The sequence below is a fragment of the Sceloporus occidentalis genome, unplaced genomic scaffold, assembly GCF_023333645.1.
Source record: "Sceloporus occidentalis isolate IW3139 unplaced genomic scaffold, rSceOcc1.0.p SCAF_3, whole genome shotgun sequence".
Classification (NCBI taxonomy): Eukaryota; Metazoa; Chordata; class Lepidosauria; order Squamata; family Phrynosomatidae; genus Sceloporus; species Sceloporus occidentalis.
This window is the reverse complement of record NW_028316983.1, coordinates 117,536,095-117,562,946: the sequence shown is the minus strand read 5'-3', so window position 1 is coordinate 117,562,946 and position 26,852 is coordinate 117,536,095. Positions and strand designations below refer to the sequence as shown.

Here is a 26,852-nt window from a genome sequence, read left to right as displayed (position 1 = left end):
TTGCGGCGCATGCGCAGTGCCGTAGCTCCCCCTTCCTCGCTGGGTGGGCGTGGTCCTGGGCGTTCCTTCGAATCCTGCCTCTTTGTGGGCGCAGTTGCAGCCATGGCGAAGCACACCGTCTCCTCCGCTCGCTTCCGCCGGGTGGACGTCGACGAGTACGACGAGAACAAGTTCGTGGACGAGGAGGAGGAGGGCGGGGAAGGGCAGGCCGGGCCAGACGAGGGCGAGGTGGACTCCTGCCTCAGGCAATATCCTTCCTCTGCGGGGATTGGGCTTGGCTTTGGAGCCCTAGGGATGCAGCCACACTGGAGAGATAACCCACTTTGGTACCGCTTTAACTCTTTGTCTAGCTCCTTGCTATGGAATTCTGGGAGTTGGAGTTTGTTGTGGGGCCCAGAGCGGAGCAAAGCTCCGCTCTGGGCCCCACAACAAACTCCAACTCCCAGAATTCCATAGCAAGGAGCTAGACAAAGAGGAAAGTATTCCCCTATGGTTCCTTAGGAGCATGTATGGTTTTCCTATAGGGGAAGTACAGTGCTCTCATTTATATTAGTACTTCCTATAGTCCACTACAGTCTTTAAGCAGAGGCTGGGTGGCCCTCTGTCAATGGGGATGCTTTGAGAGGGAGTTCCTGCATGGCAGAATAAAGGGGTTGGGCTGGATCAGGGCCCTTTTGGGGGTCTCTTCCAACTCTAGGATTCTAACACTCAGAACACTATGCTGTGCCAGCCCTCTGAAACCTTCTTGCAGCCCCCCAAGTTTCACACACTGTATCCCCAAAGGCACCAGGCCCCCTCTGATCTTGGAAGCTAAGCAGGGTCAGTCCTTGGTACACCCTGACCAGGAATAATAACATCCGAGAGAACTGGTTTGTGTTTACTTAGACTGTGGGATCCAGTAAATGCTGTTGTGGTTGTTGTTGTTGTGTGCCTTCAAGGCATTCCTAATTTATGGCGACCCTAAGGCAAACTTGTCATAGGGTTTTCTTGGCAAGTTTCTTCAGAGGGGGCTTGCCATTGCTCTTGTCTTGGTAGTCTTGACACCAGCCACATCTTAATGTGGTTAGGAAACATTGGTGGCCCATCTGTGAGGACTCTTCTTGTAAGGCTTACCGAAATACTGTTCTTGAGATACTCTGAATTTCAGAAGAACCATATATGCATTTGCTTAATCACTGTTACCACTCGTTCATTCTCTGCCAGGTTAAGATGGAAGCCTGATCCTAGAAAGGGTCACTTAGAAGACAACTTCAGAAGGGTTTACGCTCACATAACAGCTTTCCTTATATACTTATGGGAATACATCCCATCAAACTCAGTGGAACAAAAGGTAAGTCTGCATATTCTCATGTTTGCATGGATCTTTTGGGGTATATAGTATATGACATTGTCGTGCGCCTTCAAGCCATTTCCGACTTATGGCAACCCTCTCAAGGGGTTTTCTGGGCAAGTTTCTTCAGAGAGGGTTTGCCATTGCTATTCTCTGAGGCTGAGAGTGTGTGACTTGTCCAAGGTCCCCCAGTGGGATTATATGGCTGGGCAGGGATTCGGGAGCCATTGTTCAGTGCGCAAACGACAACACCACACTGGCTGTCTAGATAGTATATAAAGTATACATAGTGTATACTACGTAGTATATAATTAGCCATTGTATTTTAATTAAAGGTATAAGTGATATTCCATGTAACACTGATGGGAACTGAGGACAGAGAAGAAAGTGTAACAGTGGGCTGATATTGATTAAGTAGTTCAAGCATGTTCTCTACAGCTGTATCTCACAAGACCTCTGCATATACTTCAGCCTGATGAAGGACTATTAAGAGTCTGTTTTAACCCATGCAGTTTTGAATATGAGGATAAAAAGGCAGCTACTCTTTCTACCCATTCTAGAACAGATGGGTAGACTAGGCTGTGTACCAAATAGCTCAGGATGGTGGGTATATCTGCGCTGAGCCCAATGCGCATCCACTCCTGGCTCTCCCTCTCCTCTTTGTTTCAGCAGGCTGAGTATGTTAAAATGGTTCCTGTTGTGAGTCAGTTGGGAATTAGGCTTACTGATCTACTACAGATTGGCCAGAGAACGACCAGTACACTTCATTTTTCTTCTTCTTGCCTTTGTTCTATACAGTCACTAATACATATGCCTCCTTTATTATTCCCCCCACATCACACCGAATATTCTGTCACAATTCCTGGAAAGTTCCCCTAATGTTAAAATGGCAGATCTTTTGCAAATGAACGTAATCCTAATTGAATAAAAATAATTGTAACTTACTTCAACTCTCTAAATTACCATTAAAACCAACCAAAGAACCTTTCAGTCCTTCTAATACTTTTAAGATACTTATTTTGACATGAAGGGGGTCCTGGAAGCTTTGTACCAGATACAAACGTCTTGGGCTGCAACCGCACTGCAGAAATAAATCCAGTTTGACGCCCCTTTAACTGCCCTGGCTCAGTGCTAGGGAATCCTGGGAATTCTAGTTTTCGGAGGCATTTAACCTTCTCTCTCAGCAAACTCTGGTGTGACAAGAAGCTACAATTCCCAAGATTTCATAGCACTGGGCCATGGCAGTTAAAACGGTATGAAACTGGATTGTTTCTGGAGTGAAGATGCAGCCTGAGTTGGGTCCAAGACACACTGCATAAATAATCCAGTTTGTGACCAATTTAACTCTTCTGGCTTAGAGCTAGGGAACCCTGGGAATTGTAGTTTTGTGAGACATTGAGCCTTCTCTATCAGAAAGAGCTCTGGTGCCACAACAAACTACAATTCCCAGGATTCCCTAGCACTAAGCCAGAAGAGTTAAAGCGGTCACAAACTAGATTATTTATGCAGTGTGTTTTGGTCCTTAGTTATTAAAAATAGTTGCCCATAGAGAATCATTGGAGAATACTTGCAACTATTATCCAATGATTCCCTATCAAGTATTCTCCAATGATTCCCTATGGGCAAGTATTCTCCAATGATTCCCTATGGGCAAGTATTCCCCAATGATTCCCTATGGGCAAGTATTCTCCAATGATTCCCTATGGGCAAGTATTCTCCAGTGATTCCCTATGGGCAAGTATTCCCCAATGATTCCCTATGGGCAAGTATTCCCCAATGATTCCCTATGGGCAAGTATTCTCCAATGATTCCCTACGGGCAAGTATTCCCCTGTGATTCCCTATGGGCAAGTATTCTCCAGCAACATCGGGGACTGCCTGAAGGAAGAGGCCCCTCCCTCTTCAACTGTCATCTCGGCCTCAGAGGGAGCCATCAGGCAGACCCAGCAACATCGGGGACTGTCTGAAGGAAGAGGCCCCTCCCGCTTCAACTGTCATCTCGGCCTCAGAGGGAGCCATCAGGCAGACCCAGCAACATCGAGGACTGCCTGAAGGAAGAGGCCCCTCCCGCTTCAACTGTCATCTCGGCCTCAGAGGGAGCCATCAGGCAGACCCAGCAACATCGGGGACTGCCTGAAGGAAGAGGCCCCTCCCTCTTCAACTGTCATCTCGGCCTCAGAGGGAGCCATCAGGCAGACCCAGCAACATCGAGGACTGCCTGAAGGAAGAGGCCCCTCCCGCTTCAACTGTCATCTCGGCCTCAGAGGGAGCCATCAGGCAGACCCAGCAACATCGGGGACTGCCTGAAGGAAGAGGCCCCTCCCTCTTCAACTGTCATCTCGGCCTCAGAGGGAGCCATCAGGCAGACCCAGCAACATCGGGGACTGCCTGAAGGAAGAGGCCCCTCCCTCCTCAACTGTCATCTCGGCCTCAGAGGGAGCCATCAGGCAGACCCAGCAACATCGGGGACTGCCTGAAGGAAGAGGCCCCTCCCTCCTCAACTGTCATCTCGGCCTCAGAGGGAGCCATCAGGCGGACCCAGCAACATCAAGGTCTGCCTGAAGGAAGAGGCCCCTCCCTCCTCAACTGTCATCTCGGCCTCAGAGGGAGCCATCAGGCAGACCCAGCAACATCGGGGACTGCCTGAAGGAAGAGGCCCCTCCCTCCTCAACTGTCATCTCGGCCTCAGAGGGAGCCATCAGGCAGACCCAGCAACATCAGGGGCTGCCTGAAGGAAGAGGCCCCTCCCTCCTCAACTGTCATCTCGGCCTCAGAGGGAGCCATCAGGCAGACCCAGCAACATCAAGGACTGCCTGAAGGACGAGACTTCTCCCTCCTTTAACTGTATTTTGTATTATATTATGATTTTACTGTACACCGCTATGATCATCGCGGAATAGCGGTCTATTAATAAAATGTATTATTATTATTAAGTATTCTCCAGTGATTCCCTATGGGCAAGTATTCTCCAGTGATTCCCTATGGGCAAGTATTCTCCAGTGATTCCCTATGGGCAAGTATTCCCCAATGATTCCCTATGGGCAAGTATTCCCCAATGATTCCCTATGGGCAAGTATTCCCCAATGATTCCCTATGGGCAAGTATTCCCCAATGATTCCCTATGGGCAAGTATTCCCCAATGATTCCCTATGGGCAAGTATTCTCCAATGATTCCCTACGGGCAAGTATTCTCCAATGATTCCCTACGGGCACGTATTCTCCAGTGATTCCCTACGGGCAAGTATTTCCCTGTGATTCCCTACGGGCAAGTATTCCCCTGTGATTCCCTACGGGCAAGTATTCCCCTGTGATTCCCTATGGGCAAGTATTCCCCTGTGATTCCCTATGGGCAAGTATTCCCCAATGATTCCCTATGGGCAAGTATTCTCCAATGATTCCCTATGGCCAAGTATTCTCCAATGATTCCCTATGGCCAAGTATTCTCCAATGATTCCCTATGGCCAAGTATTCTCCAATGATTCCCTATGGGCAAGTATTCTCCAATGATTCCCTATGGGCAAGTATTCTCCAATGATTCCCTATGGGCAAGTATTCTCCAATGATTCCCTACGGGCAAGTATTCCCCAATGATTCCCTACGGGCAAGTATTCCCCAATAATAATAATAATAATAATAATAATAATAAAATTTTTATTTATATCCCGCCCTTCCTGCGATCAGGGCGGCTTACAACAGAGATTAAAACAATCCATACGATACAAAAGATTAAAATACAAATACATCAGCCCTCCATTAAAAATAACAGGCATAAAAGCCCCATAGCCCAACCTCTTGGCCACGGAAGAGGAGGGAGGCCCACAGGATTTTATTCGGGGAATGCCTGTTGGAACAGGAAGGTTTTCAGGTCCTTCCTGAATTGGGCCAGGGTGGTAGTCGAGCGGAGCTCAGTGGGCAGCGTATTCCAAAGGGCTGGGGCAGCAGTGGAAAATGTCCTCCGTGTGGTGGAGGATAACCTAGCCCCAGGCACCTTTAGTAATTGCTGCCCAGACGTTCTGAGGGTGCGAGGCGGAATGTACGGGGAGAGGCGGTCCTTTAGGTATCCTGGGCCCAAGCCATTTAGGGCTTTATAGGTGATCACCAACACCTTATATTGAGCTCGGAAGCGGATAGGCAGCCAATGGAGGTCTTTCAAAACCGGTGTTATATGGCTGGTCCTGGGAGCACCAGTGACCAGCCGGGCTGCCATATTCTGCACCATTTGCAGCTTCCGAGTTTGGTATAAGGGTTGCCCCATGTAGAGTACATTGCAGAAATCCAGTCTCGAAGTTACCAGAGCATGTACAACAGTTTCTAGGTCCCTCTGGGCCAGGTATGGGCGCAGCTGGCGAATAAGCCGAAGCTGATAACAGATGCTCTTGACCGTCGCATTCACCTGAGCTGTCAGGTGAAGCGACGAGTCAAGAAGCACCCCCAAACTGCGCACGGAGTCCTTCACAGGGAGCGTGACCCCGTTCAGGACAGGTGGAACCACCACCATTCCTGGACCAGGAGAACCTATCACTAGTACCTCCGTTTTCTCTGGATTCAACTTGAGTCGGTTTTCCCTCATCCAGCCCATTACTGACTCTAGACAGGCCACGAGAGGAGAGACGCCATCCCCAGTCACTGCATCAGTCGGAGACATAGAGAAGATAATTTGGGTGTCATCAGCGTACTGATAACCCCGCGCCCCATGTCTCCGGATGATCTCTCCCAGTGGTTTCATGTAAATGTTAAATAGCATGGGAGACAGAATGGCTCCTTGAGGAACCCCAGTTTTAAGGGGCCTCTCGTCAGAGCACACGTCTCCCAGCTGCACCATCTGGGACCTTCCGGAGAGGTAGGACCGGAACCACTGGAGCGCAGTGCCCCCGATCCCCACCTCTGCCAGGCGCCCCAGAAGGATACCATGGTCTATGGTATCGAAAGCCGCTGAGATGTCCAAGAGCACCAACAGGGACACGCTTCCCCTGTCGATGCTCAGATGGAGATCATCGACCAAGGCGACCATGGCCGTCTCAACCCCGTAACCCGCCCGGAAGCCAGTTTGAAATGGGTCCAGATAATCCGTTTCATCCAAGACCGCCTGAAGCTGGATCGCAACCGCCCTCTCGATCACCTTACCCAAAAATGGTAGCAGCGAGACAGGCCGATAATTATTAATGATGATAATAATGATAATAATTAATAATGAAAAATAATGATTCCCTATGGGCAAGTATTCCCCAATGATTCCCTATGGGCAAGTATTCCCCAATGATTCCCTATGGGCAAGTATTCCCCAAGGATTCCCTATGGGCAAGTATTCCCCAAGGATTCCCTATGGGCAAGTATTCTCCAATGATTCCCTACGGGCAAGTATTCCCCAATGATTCCCTATGGGCAAGTATTCCCCAATGATTCCCTATGGGCAAGTATTCCCCAATGATTCCCTATGGGCAAGTATTCCCCAATGATTCCCTATGGGCAAGTATTCCCCAATGATTCCCTATGGGCAAGTATTCTCCAATGATTCCCTATGGGCAAGTATTCCCCAATGATTCCCTATGGGCAAGTATTCCCCAGTGATTCCCTATGGGCAAGTATTCTCCAGTGATTCCCTATGGGCAAGTATTCTCCAGTGATTCCCTATGGGCAAGTATTCTCCAGTGATTCCCTATGGGCAAGTATTCTCCAATGATTCCCTATGGGCAAGTATTCTCCAATGATTCCCTATGGCCAAGTATTCTCCAATGATTCCCTATGGGCAAGTATTCCCCAATGATTCCCTATGGGCAAGTATTCCCCAATGATTCCCTATGGGCAAGTATTCCCCAATGATTCCCTATGGGCAAGTATTCCCCAATGATTTCCTATGGGCAAGTATTCCCCAATGATTCCCTACGGGCAGGTATTCCCCAGTGATTCCCTATGGGCAGGTATTCTCCAGTGATTCCCTATGGGCAAGTATTCTCCAATGATTCCCTATGGCCAAGTATTCTCCAATGATTCCCTATGGGCAAGTATTCCCCAATGATTCCCTATGGGCAAGTATTCTCCAGTGATTCCCTATGGGCAAGTATTCTCCAATGATTCCCTATGGCCAAGTATTCTCCAATGATTCCCTATGGGCAAGTATTCCCCAATGATTCCCTATGGGCAAGTATTCCCCAATGATTCCCTATGGGCAAGTATTCCCCAATGATTCCCTATGGGCAAGTATTCCCCAATGATTTCCTATGGGCAAGTATTCCCCAATGATTCCCTATGGGCAAGTATTCCCCAATGATTCCCTATGGGCAAGTATTCCCCAATGATTCCCTATGGGCAAGTATTCCCCAATGATTTCCTATGGGCAAGTATTCCCCAATGATTCCCTACGGGCAAGTATTCCCCAATGATTCCCTATGGGCAAGTATTCCCCAATGATTCCCTATGGGCAAGTATTCTCCAGTGATTCCCTATGGGCAAGTATTCCCCTATGATTCCCTACAGGCAAGTATTCACCTATGATTCTCTGTGGCCAAGTACTGTCATTTGTTGTAGTACATCCCACTTCAGTCTACTTCCTCAGATGCATTTAGTATGCAATTATCTTGAACCCCCCAAATGGTCTTGTTGCAGCCACCAGTCCGCAAAAGACCCAAAGCGGTGGCAAAGGAGTGTCTCTCTCTTCTTAATGTATCCCAGGGTTGGCTGTTGCTGGCCATATAGCAAACCACAATGACATCAATAAAAACACACAAAACAGTGATAACATTTCTTGGGCCAGCCAAAATTCAGAACCTAAGCTTTGTAGTTTGTTTGCTATTTTATGAGTACTTTTTTAGGTTTTGTTTTGGTCAGGCCCTCCTTTTTGTTTGCATATGTCCTACATTTTCCTTGAATGTCCTCCATTTCAAACTTGGCTAAGAAGCAGAGATTTATATATGGTGTTTCTGACTTTTCTTTGGTCATGTCCTCCATTTGTACTTGATTGACCTTCATGTTAAGCTTGGCTAAGAAACATGGATTTACATTTCTATTTTTTGTAGCTTTTTTTTCATTATGTCCTTCATTTTTACTTTAAGATCCTCTATTTTGAACATCAGGAAGTTCTTCCTAATGTTCAGGTGGAATTCCTGTACTGTATACTATCACACAGAAAGGTTGTTTTGTTCTGAAATGCTATCTCCTACAGTTAGAGGCCAACCGAAATGCACAATACATATGTGTGAGGGCCGGCGTGTTGAAATGGCCCGAGTGTTAGACTAGGACAGCGGGAGGCTAGGGTTCAAATCCCCACTTGGCCATTGAAAACCACTGGGTGATCTTGAGCAAGTCCCACTCTCTCAGCCTCAGAGGATGACAATGGCATACTTCTGAGGATACATGCCATAAAAACGCTATCATAGTCGGAAGAAGTCAGAAGTGACTCGAAGTCACAGAACATCAAAGCTTATGTTGTGAATTTTGGTTGGCCCAAGAAATATATCACTGTTTTTGTGGATTTTGGATGTTATTGTACTTTGGTATAAGGGCCAACCCTGGATACATTTAAAGGGAAATACTCCTTTACTACCACTGTTTTAAAGCCATTTGCAGACTGGTTGCTGCAAAACAATTGGGGTTTGTAGTTTGGGGAGGCATTTTGACCTCACCAAACTATAATAGTTTGAGGTCAAGAACTCTAAATACCACCCCAAAAGCCCTTGCAAATCCCAGGATTTCATAGGATGAAGCCATGGCTGTTAAAGTGAAATGATAGCTTTATAACTGTTTTGTGAATGCCCCTCTGAAATGACAGTGTGGACATTGTACCACTTCACATATAGTTGCCAGGTTTTCAAAATAGCAGCAAGGGACAATTGAAATTTATGGTGTGTGAGGCTGACAATTAGAAAGGGATGGTAATATAATTGATTAGCCTTTCAGCTGCCACAGGACTGTTGGTTTTAAGCTGCCAGTCATACCCCAACATCTTCCTTCTCTAGTCTAGGTGTTACCATTTACAATCAAGTTGCAAAGTAGGTTATCAGGTGTCCCTGTGTACATTCCCCCCCTCAATTAGCAAATCAGTAATTGTCTAATACAGAGAGAAGCTGATTTGGAAGCCTTGCAATCTTATTCTCTTACACATGAGGCAGGCCTGTATGAAGCCCACCTGAAGCCTTGCAAAAAGAGAGCCTCTCTTGGGAGAGTTTCAGGCTACCATGAGATTTAAAGTCCCATAGGAACTCACTCATAGCCCTGGAACTATTGTGATGGCAGGCTAGCATCCATGGTGAGAGGAGGAATTGTCCTCCTTTTGCATTTTATTCTTTTAATGAGAGATGATATAAATAAATAATATAACAGAATTCAAAGATATAGCCACGTTAGTGTGCAGAATTAATATGCAGAAAGATCTTGTAGTACCTTTGATCATAACTGAAAAAAAGTAGTTGGCAGCATGAGTTTTCATAGACTCAAATCTACTTCCTCAGGTGCATTTGGTGGCAAATGCATCTGAGGAAGTAAACTTAAGTCTACAAAAGCTCATGCTGCCAACTAATTTCTTTCAGTCTCAAAAATGCTACAAGATCTCTCTACATACCAATATAATAATTCTGCCAAGCCAAGTGTGTTACTCAGAAAAATGAGTGCCTGCTTGTATATAATCTGAGAGCTGCATGTCAGTCCTGTAACCCAAAATACAGCACTTTTGGCATCCCATTTACTGATTAATACAGGATAAGCTTTCCAACCCTTAAAATAAGAGGCATTCCTTACAGGGAGGTTAAGGTCCTCCTAAGCAAAGCAGTGGGGTATAGAGGGGCTTAGAGATGTCTCATCCACAAGGTCTCCAGGAGTCAAGACCGACTTGAGGGCAGCACACAACAACAACAGGAGTCATTGTTCTACTGACATGAGAGACACCCACTGCCACTGATGTGGTGGAGGCATCTGTAGTCTAGTGACACCTGGCTGTAGCTGATGCATCAAGCTGGCTCTCATCTTTTTTTCATACGACTCCCCTAATTTCATCAGATGCATTAACTATTGTGCTTGGTTACAGGTATATACATAAGGAGAGAAGAGGCTTGCAGACAGAAGAAATTGGAGAACATTGAAGCAGAAGGTACAGCTGTTTATAAGCAAATAGAAGTTTACTAACCACTGCCTTTGCAGGGAAAGTATTGTCTAAAATGGTTTAGAGATAAATGAAGCTGAATCCCGATAAGACGCAAACTCTATGAAGTGGTGGTTCTTCGGTCCAGGAACTGGTTAACTATAATGTGATAATGCCTCTGGTTACATTCCCCTAAGAGAGGAGTGTGTGAGTTGTCCTGTAGTAGACCTGTCCCTGACCCTGGAGGTAGATTGCCTGGCTCAGGGTGCCCCGGGCCAGCTTTAGTTATCAGCTAACTATTGCCTTTCCTAGACAGGGATAACTTACTCAGTAAACATATCCAGATATACAATTCAAAGATATAGCCATATTAATCTGTAGAATGAGTATGTACAGAGATCTTGTAGCACCTTTGAGAGTAATTGAAACAGAGAAATTGGCAGCATGAGCTTTCATGGACTTAGTTCTACTTCCTCAAATGCATCTGAGAAAGTAGACTTAAGGCCTGTTACAGACCGCCAAAATAAAGCTGCTTCGAGTCACAGTGGAAGTATGGTGTTTCAATGATGCATGCGTCCTAAGAGTCCAGAAGTCGCACCAAAGCCACTCTCCAGACTGGAGCGTGGCTTTGGTGTGGCTTCTGGACTCTTAGGACGCATGCATCATTGAAACACCATACCTCCATTATGATTCGAAGCAGCTTTATTTTGGCTGTCTGTAACAGGCCTTAAATCTATGAAAGCTCATGCTGCCAACCTATTTATTTCAGATAGGGGCTGTACAGACTGGCCATTAAGGCTAGCCTGGAGGCGGAGTCAGGGCGTAGTGTCCACATGACATATGCTCTGACTGCCCTCAGGACGGCATGATGGCGCTCACCACACCACACAGCAGGCGGCATCATGGCACTCCTCTGGCACTGCATCTACATTCCCTTCTGAAGTCCCGGTGAAATTAATCAACCTGGAACATCATGCTACTGAAAGCAATTGTAAATTAATGGGTTTTCCTAGCCATCACTGAGTATGGACCGGAGTCGGGAGATAAACACAAACTGTGCATTGGAGAACTAAATAAGAGTGGCATGGCACATTACAGTGCATAGACTATTAACAGCTGTGAAAAGTTAATTATACTGTATTTAGAATGTGTCTGAATAACTGGGGGAATCCATACCAGAGAACTGTGGCATTTCAAGGGGTAAATCACACCCATTAGTTGTGAAACTTGGGATTGCTCTGACCAAAAATCCACAACAAACTAATGTAAAACAAGAAGTTTATTGTAAAAGATAATGTAGAAGCACCCAGGACCATGTCTTTGCAGAATCTGAAGCACACAAAGAGGGAGCCTTAATTTAAACCGACCACTAACCCCCACCTTTTTTTCCTTTCCCTCTCAGATGGTTTTTCCAGTTCACACACCACCCCCACCCCCCCAGTGGAGGTTGAAACCCTCCATCAAAGCAACCTAATGCGGTCTCCGGACATCCTCTGTCTTGAGAAAGCTATTGATGCCTTAATTGATGACTTGTATCTGTGGAACCTCTCTCAGTCGTAAATCTTTCTCAGGGTGTGAAGGATTCTTTGTCCTGTTAGCCAGTGTTCTGCTTACGTGACACATTCGATTACAAATCACGGCAGGGAACCGTCCAATTAAAAATATTGTATGTACAGCGCTGTGTAAATTTACAGCGCTTTATAAATAAAGGTTAATAATAATAATAATGGCCGCAGATGGGCATTTCCCATAATGCTTTTCCAATTGAGTCCTGCAGATACATACCTTTATTTAATACATACATATACAGTGGTACCCTGGGTTACGAAATTAATTCGTTCCGCTGCCGCTTTCGTAACCCGAAAACTTTCGCTAGCCGAAAAGCCCATAGGCGCTAATAGCGAAAGCCGCGATTTCGTGCGAAATAGCGCCGAAAAGCACCAAAAATTTTTTCGTAACCCGAAATAACCTTCGTAACCCGGAACAGTTTTTTTAAATGGATTTTTTTCGTAACCCGGAAATTTCGTAAGGCGGCGCATTCGTATCCCGGGGTACCACTGTATTGCTAACACACGCTAAGATTTATATTTATATATGAGAATATATATGTGTGTGTGTGTGTGTGTATGTATATATATATATGTTCACTACTAAATATGATCAGCAGCTTTAAATAGTCTGCCACTCCTAAGACACCGCCTTCAAACATTCCAACACATCATACAACAAGGTGAAGGTTGTATGCACATATCATCAATGTGCATGTAACTAATTACTAACTTAGATGACTTAATCTGAACTCTTTACCTCATCATGACAGAACCCCATGTGAATAAATGAATGAAGGGGTTCTGACAAGTAACTCAGATTGCTGTGATTCCTTTCAAAACCTGCCTGAAATAATTTCTGTCATGGATGTGCCATTTCTGGTGTTTGCTGACAACAGAAATGAGGTTATGTCCTCCCATTTAACTCCCTGCAACTCCTCCCTCTGCCTTTAAAAAACATTTCCATTCTGGTGGAGTTGTTGGGTAAAGAACTAGCTTGGAACATGCTTTACAGACTCTTCACATCAGTTTCTGAAAATACAAAAACAAACCAATAGTTTGGCGTAGAGTATGGAATACTTGTTTAAAAATGTATTTGTAATATTTTCCCTCCCTTTTTTGTTGTGGTAGCACAGCATCATGGTGTATTACCCAAAATAATAAATAAATAAATAAATAATAAAACTTTTATTTTTATCCCGCTTTTCTGTTATGAGACAAAGCGGCTCACAACACATTAAAATATCCACATTCAATATTATGTCTCAAATTCCCCCCTTAAAACAGGATTAAACATGATACAATTAAAATTGAAAATTATATAATGAGAGCAGAGTGGTGAACTAATACATGATGTGAGGGGCGATCATTCTGTGGCCAGGCACTTTTATTCAGGAAATGCACCGTGTAATTCTACAAAAATGTTTTATAGTTTCCTTGGGATGACTTCCTGATGACAAGCAATAAGACAAAGCTTTCTGCAGCAGCCAGATAGGTGAGATTAGATCTCTAAATCCAATAGAAGCCTCCATGAGGCAGAGGAGAACTGATGGAGTCATCAGATGTCACCTTCCATATCTCCCTGGTTCTGGCTGGCAAAATTGGCCCAAATGATTTTGGTCTTATGCCACTCCCTTCACATCAACATCTCTAACATCTCATCTGCTTCTCAGTCTCTCCAAGCTTTGTGAAGATCAAGACACTTTGAACTTTATGGCACAGGGCTCCAGGCAGGGATGAGAACGGGACAAAATGAGCCTGGAAGGGAATGGAATGAGTGGGGGACACATTTTACTGCACACAAAGAATCCCTCACTCATTCCGTTCCCAATCCGTTCCCAGTTTTGAGAACAGTTCTCAAAAATCGTCCCCTCCGGAACAGATGGGGAACGGAATGAGTGAGGGACTTTGCATTCCTGGCCCCTTCTGTTCCATTCTCGTCCGTACCTGAAGTCCGTGGTGCAATAAAGGTCTTTGTTATTGTTGTTAATTTCCCTCAAGTCAACTTCAATCTCTTGCAACCTTGTAAATGAGGCATCTCCAAAACACACTGCCCTCAACAGCCCTCAGTTCCTGCAGACATAAGGCAATGTCATCTTTGATGGAGTCTGTCCATCTGGTGTGTGATCTCCCTTTCTTCCTACTGCTTTCTGTTTTTCTGGGCATTGCCATCTTCTCTAATGAGTCATGCCTTCTCATGATGTGGCCAAAGTACAACAGCCTAAATTTAGTCATCCTGGCTTTGATTTGTTCTTGTACCCATTTGTAGGAAGGCACTACTTCCTTCACAAGACACAAACTATTTACCTCCCTCCTCATAAAGTTTTGCTGAACTTTCACTCCTCACTACGGTGTTGAACCGATAGCCATGCCACAGAGCTTATGGAAAAGAGCATTTCAGTGCTATTTGATACATAAGCCATTGGTAAGAGGCTTTGAAAGATAACAGAACACACAATGATGTTTTCTAATTTTGAGGAGCACCCTTTTCCTTATAATTATGAATGGAAAGCAGTTGCTGCCCTATGGATGGCGCTGGGGAGGGTGGCAAGTATATACGGTAGATTTGTGGCTAAAGAAAGGGGGTAGGCAATTAGGAAAAGAGCTATGCTATCAGCCCCAATAAAATAAGAACATTAAACTACAAGCTACTAGAAAAGGTGTGAATTATTGATAGAGGTGCATAGTGAAAGCAAGGGAAATATTTGGAGAAGGTAGTCTGGAGGGGAAGATTGCAATGAAACATTATGAAATAGAATGAAGCATTTGGAATATAAAATACAGACTGAAGCAACATGGAAACCGATGTTTTAAAACTACCCATCTGGATTCCCTTACTGAAAATCTAGAAAATCCCTCTTGGTTAAGAACTCATCCAAGTCAAGAATCCACTAGGTGGTCTTAGACAAACAAACCATCTTTTTCAGGCTCAGCCCCCACATCTGCAATATGCAGATAATTTTACTGACTTATATTACAGGGTTTGTGCAATGCTTAGAGAGATGATGCATGCAAAGCACTCTGGAGACAATAAAAAGCCCTGTGTAAATATGTACTGATAGGAATAATTTCCATTTGTTGTAGCAGTTATTTAGGTTAGTCTTTCCCATGCTGGTGCCTTTCAGTTGCTTTTTATTAACCACGATTCCTCACTGTTGTCCATGCTAGTTTGGAGCTGCTTGGGGCTGTAAGGAAAACTATCTGGGTACCTGCTTGGGGGGAGCTCATATAGAGAAATAGGGTGTTACTTCTTAATTGCTCAACTTATACCCACCACATTCTCCCATGTCAAGGTAGCTAATAATCCAATTCAGCAAAACCAAGCCAGTTTAGTACCTATGCATGTTTATATGGAAGTATGTACTCCTAAATTCCATATGGAGAGTCTATAGCTCACACGCAGAGCTGATCAACTAAGCAAAATAAGGTGTCTGCCTCTGGCAGCAGGTTTTGGGTGTAATTATATAAAATATATGCTATGTTCTTTAGTAACACAATAACGTTCAACTTATAGAGTGGTAATATTGCATTTTAAAAAAATGTCCAAATACAGTCACCCCTCTGTTCTTGCAGACTTGAGGTCTGCAGTCTTGAATATTCACGGAGGCGCAACCTCCATTAATTTCAAAGGGGTGTAGTGCATGCCCTGCATGTGCTCATGCCCCATTCAAGCCTATAGAGCTTGAATATCGTCAAGTGTCTATTTTCGCGGGATCTTCCGGAACGGATCCTACGTAAAAACGGAAGGCTGACTGTATTTTCTATTGTATTTTCAAAAAATTGGGGGGGGGGGGGGCTTTTTTATCCCATGGCCTCAAAATTTCCAGAATCTTACATCTCCATTTATTGTTGCTATGACACTCTTTTCCTCTCCCAAAACATCACATTCAGTGCTTTTCAACAGAATAAGCAAAAAGGAAAGAATTCAAGCACCATAATTATATTAATCGTCATAAAGTATCTTTCCAGTCATCCAGTCAACTTAATATCATATGTCTCAGTAAGAACTCTTTGGCTAAGCACTGTGATGGTGAGACATAAAAAGTGCATTTGACATCATTATTTCACATAAACACACATGGCAACAATGTGAACATCTGGTTATGTGAGGAGGATTATTTCAATAAATTATAATCTTAAAATTGCACTGTATCTGTAAGACTGTCACTAGAGAAACGTTTGGAGAATGTATGAAGACGTCTTTCTTATTATATAAAGATGACCCTATCTGGCGCAGCTTTCAGAGTATGCGTAAGTCACACCCTTGTATGATGCAGGTACACTGTTCCTGTGCCAGACAATAAAGAGTAAAATATAATCCTTGAAACATATTGCATTCTTTTTAATAATATTACATTATTTGCTTGACAGAACTACCTAGCTCCTAGTCACTTTACCAGCATTATGCCAGTGGTGTAGCTTAAGAGTTGAAAGGACAGCTGTTATAGACAGAACAGCCTAATATGGATCTTAAAGGAGTTGGATCCTGGATAGCATCATGCAAGAACGTGGGGATCTAAAGTGGTATTGCCACACATGGTGGTTAAGAGTGGGATCTTGCCATTATTTTTTAGTTACTTAATAAAAACCTGAATGCAACAGCAGAAGGCCCAGCATGAACTACCATTTGAACCGCATGTTATCTGTCTCCCACCATTTATTGAAGACATGTCACTATAACTTAGGAACAACTAAGGTTCAGTTACACCATAAAAGGAGTGATATTATCACTAGCTGAGCTTCAGCTGTATTGTGATGTAGTTATGTCTTTTTTATTGAAAAGCGAGAAGTTGCAAAAAAATTCAAAAAATACTAATTACAAATAAATTGTGTGCATGTTACATGATCAAGCCCGCCCACCCCACAAAGAAACTTGCAAAGAAAACCCTATGAGAGGTTCTCTTTAGGGTCGCCATAAGTCAACTATGACTTGGAGGCACATAACAACAACATCAAGACTGCAAGCTCTAAGGTGGGCCAGACCTATCATTAGGCAGAGTAAGCCTGCTACAGTGACCAGTGGATTCTGAATGCTGTAAAGAGACAGAAATTTGTTAGCTCAAGAGTTTGCTGTAATTAATTTTATTGTTATTCTTTATTGCCAGCCCTCTGTATCCACAGATCCTGCATTCATGGCTTGAAAATACCCACCCACCCCTCCAAAAGAAAAGAGAAGTCAAAATCAAAAGCCTAGATTTAGCCTTTTAACATAAGGGACACCATGTTACTATGGCATTACATATAATGGGATAGTTGAGAATTCTGTTCTTAAGCTGAATTATGAACAAATATGCTAATACTGTACATAACATTGTTGAAATTCATTCCACAACCCCTACCCCCACCGTTAAATAAGGAAAAAAAATGTAAATTGTGTGCTGGAAACAGAATGCCAGATATATATACTTTGGTTCCTCCGCCCCATCCCACTCTGGGAACTGAAATAACAACTTTATTTCCATATATATTACAAATGGAAAATGTAACTGCTCTACATAGGAATTCAAGGATGCTTCTAATAGGAGGTCATTGCATTTAAAAAAAAGGGGGGGATGAAATGTGTTTCAGCACTTCTAGTTTCAACTTCTTAAAATGGGCTCCTGAGTGTTATTTTCCTCTTTAACTTAGCAAAGGCCTGTTACAGACTGCCAAAATAAAGCTGCTTTGGGTCTCTTTGGAGGTATGCTATTTAAATGATGCATGGGTCCTAAGAGTCCGGAGGTCGCGCCAAAGCCGCACTCCATTCCTAAGCACTGGAGTGCAGCTTTGGTGCAGCTTCCGGATTCTTAGGATGCATGCATCATTTAAACAGCATACCTCCAAAGAGACCCGAAGCAGCTTTATTTTGGCAGTCTGTAACAGGCCAAAGAGTTTATTAGATTGTACATGTTTGGCAGTTTATCCTATTTTTATGTCTGTTTTTATAGTTTTATTGTTGTAAAGACATTTGCACACTGCAGTAAATAATTTAATGTAATAGTATTAATGTTAATTTTATTACAGTCCAGGGAGTCTTGGATGATAAAAATTATCTAGACCCATTTCAAATTGGCTTCAGAGCAGGATATGAGGTTGAAATTGCTATGGTAGCAGGATATGAGGTTGAAATTGCTATGGTTGCCTTAGTGGATGTTCTTCTGAGCATTGACAGGAGTGTGCCCTTACTGGTGCTTTTGGACCTTTCAGCAACGTTTGATACAATTGATCACGGTATCCTTCTGGAACGCCTGGGGGATCTGGGAATCGGAGGCACTGTGCTCCAGTGGTTCCAGTCCTATCTCTCAGGCTGGTTCCCCTTGCTTGGAGATAACCGCTTCTCAAAAAAGGAGCTGTTATATGACATACCACAAGATGCCATCCTATCCCCAATGGTATTCAATATCTATTTGAAACCATTGGGAGAAATCATCCAGAGGGCAGACTACACATTTTAAGTTTGCCTGGACTGTACAATAGCATGTCCTCTCTAGCATATCCTCATAAATGAAAATCTGGACACATAGCAAAGCAACATCAAAGTACGCCCATGATGGCAAAAGTTATTACTAAGGAAGAACACACAAGGAAAAGCTGCAGCAGCTTGCTTTTGTCTGAGCCTTTTCAGTCTTATGAAAGTGATTCAGGTCTCTGTGCAGTGAAAAGATCGAACTGACATAGAACTTGAACAAGGGGGAGGAACAAGCATAGCTGATGTGTCCTTTTTCCAACAATAGTTTGGCTATCTCTAGGAAAGCTATAATTTGGCAGTGATCTTGCACTGATTTAATAAACAAGTTCATGTCTCACATAGCTCTGTCTTTTCTACCTTATCCTTGTTTATCTAGGTGAGTTCAATTCAGAACCAAATGCAGTCCAAAGGAGGCTATGGAGGAGGCATGTCTGCAAATGTTCAAATGCAGCTTGTAGATACAAAGGCAGGATAACTGGGGCACATATTTCCAGTGAGTATTACAAAATAAGGTTTGTAGATGTTCTTGCCTATTGCTGCTGCCTAGCTGAAACAGGAAGACCACATGATTGTAAGCTGCAATACCCCTTTGAAACAGTTCTCTAAATAGCAAACTTGTTTAGATTTGTTAACCTAAAATGCTGAGCTTGGATTGGAGTGAGAAAGACAATGTGTGTAAAAATGTGTGTGCTGTGTTAAGCAAAGAGAGATACAGTGGTACCCCGGGATACGAATGCGCCGCCTTACGAAATTTCCGGGTTACGAAAAAAATCCATGTAAAAACATTTTTCCGGGTTACGAAGGTTATTTCGGGTTACGAAGAAAAATTTGGTGCTTTTCGGCGCGATTTCACACGGAATCGCGGCTTTCGCTATTAGCGCCTATGGGCTTTTCGGCTAGCGAAAGTTTCCGGGTTACGAAAGCGGCGGCGGAACGAATTAATTTCGTAACCCGGGGTACCACTGTAATAAAGAGCAAGTATTTCTAGTAACAATTATTTGTAAAGATTTGGTTAAACTGATTTCATGCATTTATCCATCAAGAGTTACCTAGCTTTAGGCACTCAGTGTTCTCATCTTTGTAGGAAGTATTTGCACTTGAATTTTTTTCTCAGTGTCAGAATCTGAAGAGTCGAATGCAGAGATGAACAGGAGGAATGCATTACAGTAAAACCTCAAATGGTTGTGTAATTGGATATTAATGCATATATTGTTTCAGATAAAAGAAAGTGATTTTATCACAGGAACACTTAACATGGTGCTACGCTATACAGTTCCTTAACCCCACTATGAATCATTGCAGGGGTAAGGAATATGTGTCCATCTAGATGCTGTAAGACTGTAGATCTCACATCCCACACCTAAACTTTGGTGGCCCAGTCTAATTTTCTCCACTTTTGAAATAATGGCTACAGCTGGTGGGGAAAAATACATTGAATGGTGTCAAAAGCAAAGCTTGGAAAAATCCCCTAGGCCAGCACAGACTCTATAACCTAAAAGATTAATGTTTCCATTCATAACTTAGAACATAGCACATATTTTCCTATACATTAACTATGAAGGAGAATTCAAGCTATAGACAATATATTCAGTGACACCTGTATTTTATTTATCTTAATTGATGTTTCTATTTCTTCGTTTCAGTATGTTGTTTTGCAAGTTTTACTCATGTGGCACTTTGCTCTTTGCAGGTTCTTATGAATTTCTTTCATCTTCATCATAAAGATGAAGTCATTCCTTGGAGGGAGATGGTCCATTTTTAAATGCCTGCTTACTCTGGCGGTTGGATTTGCCTCTTGTGAGGAGTGGTGGCGGCAGCTGTATTCTCCCACGTCTGTGTTGTTATGCCTCTCGACGTACAGCCTTCCAATTGTGGCATAGATATTATGCATTTTATAGTGTGATTCAATCAGTATGGAGTTGTGTTTTTCTTCACACAGCTTTTCAGAGGCAGCATATGCCTTCTCAGTTGACTGGTGGTAGCGATGTATTTCACTAAGATCATTCTATCTATGCGCACGGCTCAAAGTCACTGGTGGATGTTTGTCATGCTTCCTGCTTTGCTAACAAGAGTAATTAGTCCAATAGAAGTGACGAACAGTTTTGCTTGTTGTTTGAAAACCAAAGTGCAGTGCTGCCCCCAACAAATGCACATCCCGTTCCCAACAGGAAAAGACTAACGGTGTCTATTTCGATCATTTCCTTGCTTGATCTTTTTCCTCCTTATCCTTCCTGTTAAAAGGAGACTTTAAGTCTCACATGGGAACTTGCACGTTTTTCCTGGGGAAGAAAAAGCAAACAGATCAGAATGGAGAAAGACAGACAAACACCTTACTTCTCCCCTTGCTGACCTTTATTAATTATTTCCCTCTTAGTTCCTTTTAAATCCCCCTTTTCCCTTTATTTATATAACTTTATAAATAAAGTTACACTACCTTCTTTACATGTCCTCCAAACGTAACAATTACATCATAGTTATGTCCTCCAGACACAGCCCTGCGCCATTTTTTCCTTAGGGCCTTCCTATTCTCCCCCCCCCTCCCTTCGCAAAAGCCAAATCTACTCCAATTAACCTGTCCCTTCCCCACCACCTGTTACCTGTAACAGCATTTCTTCGAGTGGTCATCTGCGAATTCGCACAAATCCCACACAGTCGTGCCCTGCCTGCCTCTCCTTTGGTCCTGGGCTGCTGCTACTCAGCGTCCGTGGAACTGAGGGTTTAGGCGGTAAACCGACTGATAATGGCAGTTGGAGAGTGGTGGGGCAACCGCCAAAACGCCTTTAATATCTCCAAGAAGGTTCCGAAGCTAACTGCAGGCACAGAATAGCCACTCGAAGAAATACTGTTACAGGTAAGCAACCTGTCCATCTGCTGGTTTTCTAACCAGCTTAAAACATCTGGAGTATCCTGAGTATACAAGAACTGGCAGCAGCTGAGTGAGGGGGCATGGCCTGGGACTCCTGGACTTAAAAGCCCCCCCCCCCTTATCCCTGAGAAGACTGGGCAGGAATCCCTCTGGAGACCCTGAAAGCCAGCGAGTGAAGTGAAGTGAAGTAGCCTATAATCCTATTACCTGTATTTCTGTTCAATCTTTAGACAAAGACCCCACTAACTCTATTAAGTTTGTGATTAAAATTTTGATACAAGAAGCAGAAATACTGGGATATATAGATTCCTCTGCAGCCTCATTTCTAATACGAGAATATCCTCGTATCAGACCACAATTCCATGCTACATTTTGCTAGTTGTCACCCTCGTCAATTGAAAAAAAAAACTTACCATATTCCCAATTCCTTAGATTAAAAAGGAATTCTTCCACCAACATCCATTATGAGATGGCAGCTGACCAATGTCAATTAGAGTTACAGGATAGAGCTTTTCCACCTTATATAGTACAAGATGCTAGGAACAGAGCTACCCTAAAGGATCGTTCCACGTTATTTCTTTCCTAGAACAGAAACACAGGTAATAGGATTATAGGCTCCTTCACTTTTAATCATGCTGCTCATCGTATTAAACATCATACGAAAACATTGGCACATGGTACAGAATATTCCAGGCTGTTCGCAGGCACCCATTATAGCTTTCAGGAGAACTAGAAATCTTAAAAGACTCTTTAGTTCACACAGATTTTCAAGTAGGTGCTCAAGAGATATCCCATGTTAACTACAAATGTGGTCATTGTAGCTGTTGTAAACTATCTTTAAATATAAAATCCTTTACTCATCCAATAACAAAGGAATGCTTTGAGTTGAAATCATTTACTAACTGCAATTCTCTAAATGTTATCTATGTGATTGTATGTCCATGTCAGAAAATATATGTAGGTCAAACTACTAGACCATTAAGAACTAGAATTTCCGAACATAAAAGTACTGTTCGGAATAAAAGTTTGGATACCACATTCGTTACACATTTTTCACAATTACATCATTCTCCAGATTCTTTAAAATTCTTTGTAATTGAGCAAGTCAAATTTGGTTCATTTTATAGTGGAAACAAACAAACTAAACTCTTACAAAGAGAGTCTTTTTGGATTCATAAGTTAACATCTAACACACGTAAAGGTCTAAATGAACGTCTAGATTTAAGTTCGTTCTTGTAAGACTGCTGAAATTTAATCATTAGACAATATTACACATATAGGGGTAAAGATGTGATTAATTAATGTTAGTTCATTAATATGGGTTTGGAGGACAGGATGATAACTTAAGGTTAATTGATGTTATTGTTATTTTGTGTTGGAAATGTACGGACAATATGTCATAACAGGTTGATATTTATTATAAATGCCATTGGATGTATATGAATGGTGTTGTGATATAGTACATTCAGCCAAGTTTTCAGGCTTACTTTGTGGGACTTGTAGGACTACATAACCTAATGGATACACCTTTAAGAAATTTCATGCTCTAGATAATCACCTGTAGCCTATTGTAGAGGCAAAGTATATTACAACATACACTCTGTAAATTTTTACTGAGCAATCTTCTTATCTGTCAAGCCAAACTGTTTGGAGACATGGGTAAGCTAAAATATTGTTATCTTGATATTGTATACCATTATGTATCTTATTGTCCCTGTTAATTGCTGTACTAATTTCTGTTAACTTTGTATGTGTAGAAACATGACATACTTGCAATGTTAGTCCGACATTGAATGATTCAAGTTTGCCGATGAAGACCAACTAAGGGTCGAAACGGCCTCAAAGCACTCTGGAGGTAGCCGTCTTTTCACCATTAAAAAGGTAGAATCAAGGAAGGACTCTGCTACCTGTGAAGACTGCATGCCATATTTTCATGCCTCTTTGCTGCAAGCACCAATGATGATTTTTTTCAGTTTGATTGTTGGGACTGGGTTGCTGCAGTTTTATTACATGGACTTGGCTCATTAGAGACAATTACAAGGTTACAGTACAGTGTTACTTATGCATATACAATTGTTCTAATGTGTGTTATGAAGAAACTATATTGCCAATACAAACGTATATGTTTCGGCAAATGAGACACGCCTCTGTTGCAATTATCTAATCATCCACATACAATTATTGTTGTTCCCCTTCTTTTTTGGACTATTGTTTCCACTTAGCAATTGTCAGTGCATGTTGCTTCCCTGTTTATGAGGCGGTATTGTATATGAATATAAAATCTTTTTCCTTGCAGGGAGGAAAAACTGCATGGCAAGGGTTGTTTTTAGCCAACAACTCAATATTAGCATTGCGGTGGGGATTTCTCTTAAGGCAAGGGGTACTTAGCCCTGAACTCAACTTCAAAGGTGATCCTGGAGCTTAGGTTCTGAAGAAGAGGAGATTTCGGTGGGCCACTTGCACTTGCCAAAACCCACTTTTGTATATGCATACCAAAGGCACAGGTGTCACCTCTTACTTAGATTTGGTAACATGCTTGCAACCAGAAGCCTGGTTGGTTCCCTGCCACAATATTAAGCCACTTTTTAAGTCTACTTAATTACCCAAGTTTAAATAACCCATGCATTCTAGTAAAATAATTCCACAAAAGTGGGGAGCTATTTTGAACATACCAGCATTTTATGAATGGCCCAAGGCTCTTAGTTTCTAGCCTAATCAAGATTTTATCTAGCTGAAAAGCATAAAGCACATAAATTATTTTAATCACAGTAAAGCTAATCTGCTTTAAAATCTTGCATATTTTAAAACAACAAAAAGGATTTTCTTTCCAAGATCTATTTAAGAATTCATTAATACTTCCTCATATTTGTGGGAAAAGATTGTTGGCAGAGTTGGCTTCCCTGACTCCATGGCAAGAAAAAGTTTCACCTGCCAAATTTCTGCTATTCGCAGTGGAAGGAAGTAAAAACACCAGGCAAAGTAGGATGTCTGTGTAACTTAAACTGCCAGATGTTGAAAGAAGTTGGCCCAGTGAATGCGATTGATGGAATTACAAATGAGGACAATATTCCTGTAGCTTTAATTGTTGTTAAATGCAGTCATAGTGACACTGACCGTATGGTGACCCTATGAATGAGACCTCCCCAAGTCACCCTGTCATCAACAGACCTGCTCAGGTCTTACAGACTCAGGGTTGCAGCTTCTTTGCTTGAGTTCATCAACCTGTTGGTGCAGTCTTCCTCTTTTCCTCTTGCCTTCTACCAAGCATTATTGTCTTTTCTAGTCAGTTATATCCTCTCATGATATGTCCTAAGTTTATTGTTATTTGACTTCAAGTCAGTTCTGACTTATGGTGAACCAAAGGTAAACCTGTCATGGGTTCTTCTTGGCAAGGTTTGTTCAGAGGGGTGCTGACTTTGCCTTTCTCTGAGTCTGAGACAGTGTGACTTGTCCAAGGTTGCCCATTCGTTTCAGTGACCAAGCAAGGATTCAAGCCCTGGTCTCCAGAGACATAGTCCAATACTCAAACCACTACGCCATGCTGGCTCTCATATCCAAAGACTGTACCCTAACAGCTGGAAAGAAAAGGGAATTTTGGCAGATGTGCCTTCTCTTAACTCTTCCAAGACAAGCTATTAACTAATAAAGACAGAAATGAAGGTTTTCTTACTACACATTCAAGCTCCAAAGGCATCAGCTGCTTACTTTCTGTATCTAATGCAGGCACTCTCCAGATGTGCTGGATTACAATCCCATCATCTTGTTTGCATAGTGTCTGGGGGTTACACAGGCCATAGTCTAACACATCTGAAGTGCACCAATTTGGGGAGGCCTCAGATAAAGCAATTCACACTGTTTTAGGAGGCATCAGATTCAATGGAAAATCATCTGCAAATATTTTCAATATCCTTTTAAATTTGCAAGTTAACGATCACATCACCTGGTGTGCTTTGATGGCACAGAAGATACTATAGTAAACACCAGCTAAATACCATGTCAAAGAGAACATTGGTACAAACAGTGCAAGAGTTGTTATCAGTGAAATTACTCTGTGGGAAATTCCAGGTAGCAATGTCCTTTAGTAACCTTTACGTAATTCTCATCCTGACAAGAAGTGTTGTCCTTATCTGGGAAGCTTCTAACAAACATTTGCTTGAAGTCCAGCTGTCAATCAATTAGAAGATTTTTAGGTGCTGAGTTGGTTTAAAAAACAATTGATTGAGTTGAAATAAATGTGCATTTTATGAACATCTCAGTTGAAGAGCTTTTAATGTTTTATATTAAATAGGTGTGGCATAATTAACAATAAACTATAAGACAGCGCATCTTTAATTTTTATTTCCTTGTTAATTAGTCAAACGCTTCCTCTTTCTATTCTTGCAGTTCTGTTATTAGTCTAAATGTCAGGCCATGGCTGTTGGGGGTAATATTCCACCTGGGCTGTTTGCCAATTGGCAGTTTCATTGCTATTCAGAAACAATTAGGTATTTGAACATATCAGTTTCTTGGCATATTACTATAGTGATTAAACTGAAACTATATTACCTGCTGAAAGATCGCCTGATATTTGAATAGGGTTAAAATTTGGGAGAAAAGTGGGATATAAATCCAATAAAATAAATAAATAGGTGGCCATCACTCAAATTTAGTATTGGGGCACGGTTAATATTTGTTGTTTTTGTGTGACTTGGAGTTGTTTCTGACTTATGGTGACCCTAATGCAAACCTATTATGGGGTGTGTGTGCAAAAAAAGGAAGCATACCAGATACTGACGTAGTTTCATTCCAAGCAGTACTGAAGCTTCTGCAAATATACACGAACACAAAAGACTAGGGCTACTCCAGCCGTCAAGAAATTAGAAGAAGGCTAGGAGTGGGAACAGCAGCCATGAGAGAAATGCACAAGATCTTAAAGAGTAAAGATATACAACTGAACATGAAAGTGAGGATCATCCAAGCCACTGTCAGGAAGTTCTTCCTAATGTTTAGGTGGAATATCTTTTCCTGTAGTTTGCATACATTGTTCTGTGTTCTAGTCTCTGGAGCAGCAGAAAACAAGCTTGCTCCATCCTCAATGTGACAGCCCTTAAAATACTTAAACAGGGCTATGGTATCAACTCTTAAACATCTCTTTTCCAGGCTAAACATACCCAGCTCCCTAAGTCTTTCCTCATAAGGCATGGTTTCCAAACCCTTCATTATTTTGGTGGCCCTCCTCTGGGCACATCGCCATGTACAGATGTGAAATCTAGATAGTGAAGATAGCCGATAAGAAGAAAATAAACTCATTTGAGATGTGGTGCTGCAGGAGTGCTGAAGACAGCCAAAAAAGGCAAACAATTGGGTCTAAGGATTTCAGGTTAAGCCTGAAATCTCCCTGGAAGCCAAGATGATGAAACTGAAGCTGTCGTACTGTGGGCACATCATGAGAAAGGAGGACTCACTTTAAAAGACAATAGTGCTGAGGAAGGTAGAGCGAAGTAGAAAGAGAAGAAGACCACCAACCAGATGGACAGACTTGATCAGGGAGGCCATGGGCCTGAGCCTGAAAGACCTAAGCAGACAGACTGAGGACAGGGGCTCTTGGAGGTA

General features: G+C 42.6%; 1 protein-coding gene across 4 annotated transcripts; it reads left to right on the top strand.

Annotated features, from left to right (window-relative positions):
• Window positions 1-23,400, top strand: LOC149316620 (actin-related protein 2/3 complex subunit 5-like). 4 transcript variants are annotated; one of them, XR_016280510.1, is made up of 4 exons: window positions 1-228; window positions 1,204-1,330; window positions 10,346-10,408; window positions 18,771-18,870. XR_016280510.1 is itself a non-coding variant. In XM_089515941.1 (4 exons), the coding sequence occupies exons 1-3, from the start codon at window positions 10-12 to the stop codon at window positions 10,355-10,357; spliced, it is 300 nt and encodes a 99-aa protein (XP_089372067.1). In that variant the 5' UTR covers window positions 1-9; the 3' UTR covers window positions 10,358-10,408; window positions 20,085-23,400. The 4 variants fall into 4 exon arrangements, 3 of the variants coding, with proteins under 3 accessions (XP_089372067.1, XP_089372066.1, XP_089372065.1); XM_089515941.1 differs by lacking the exon at window positions 18,771-18,870 and adding an exon at window positions 20,085-23,400 and having other exon boundaries at window positions 1-170; XM_089515940.1 differs by having other exon boundaries at window positions 1-170.
• The last annotated feature ends 3,452 nt before the right edge of the window (window positions 23,401-26,852 follow it).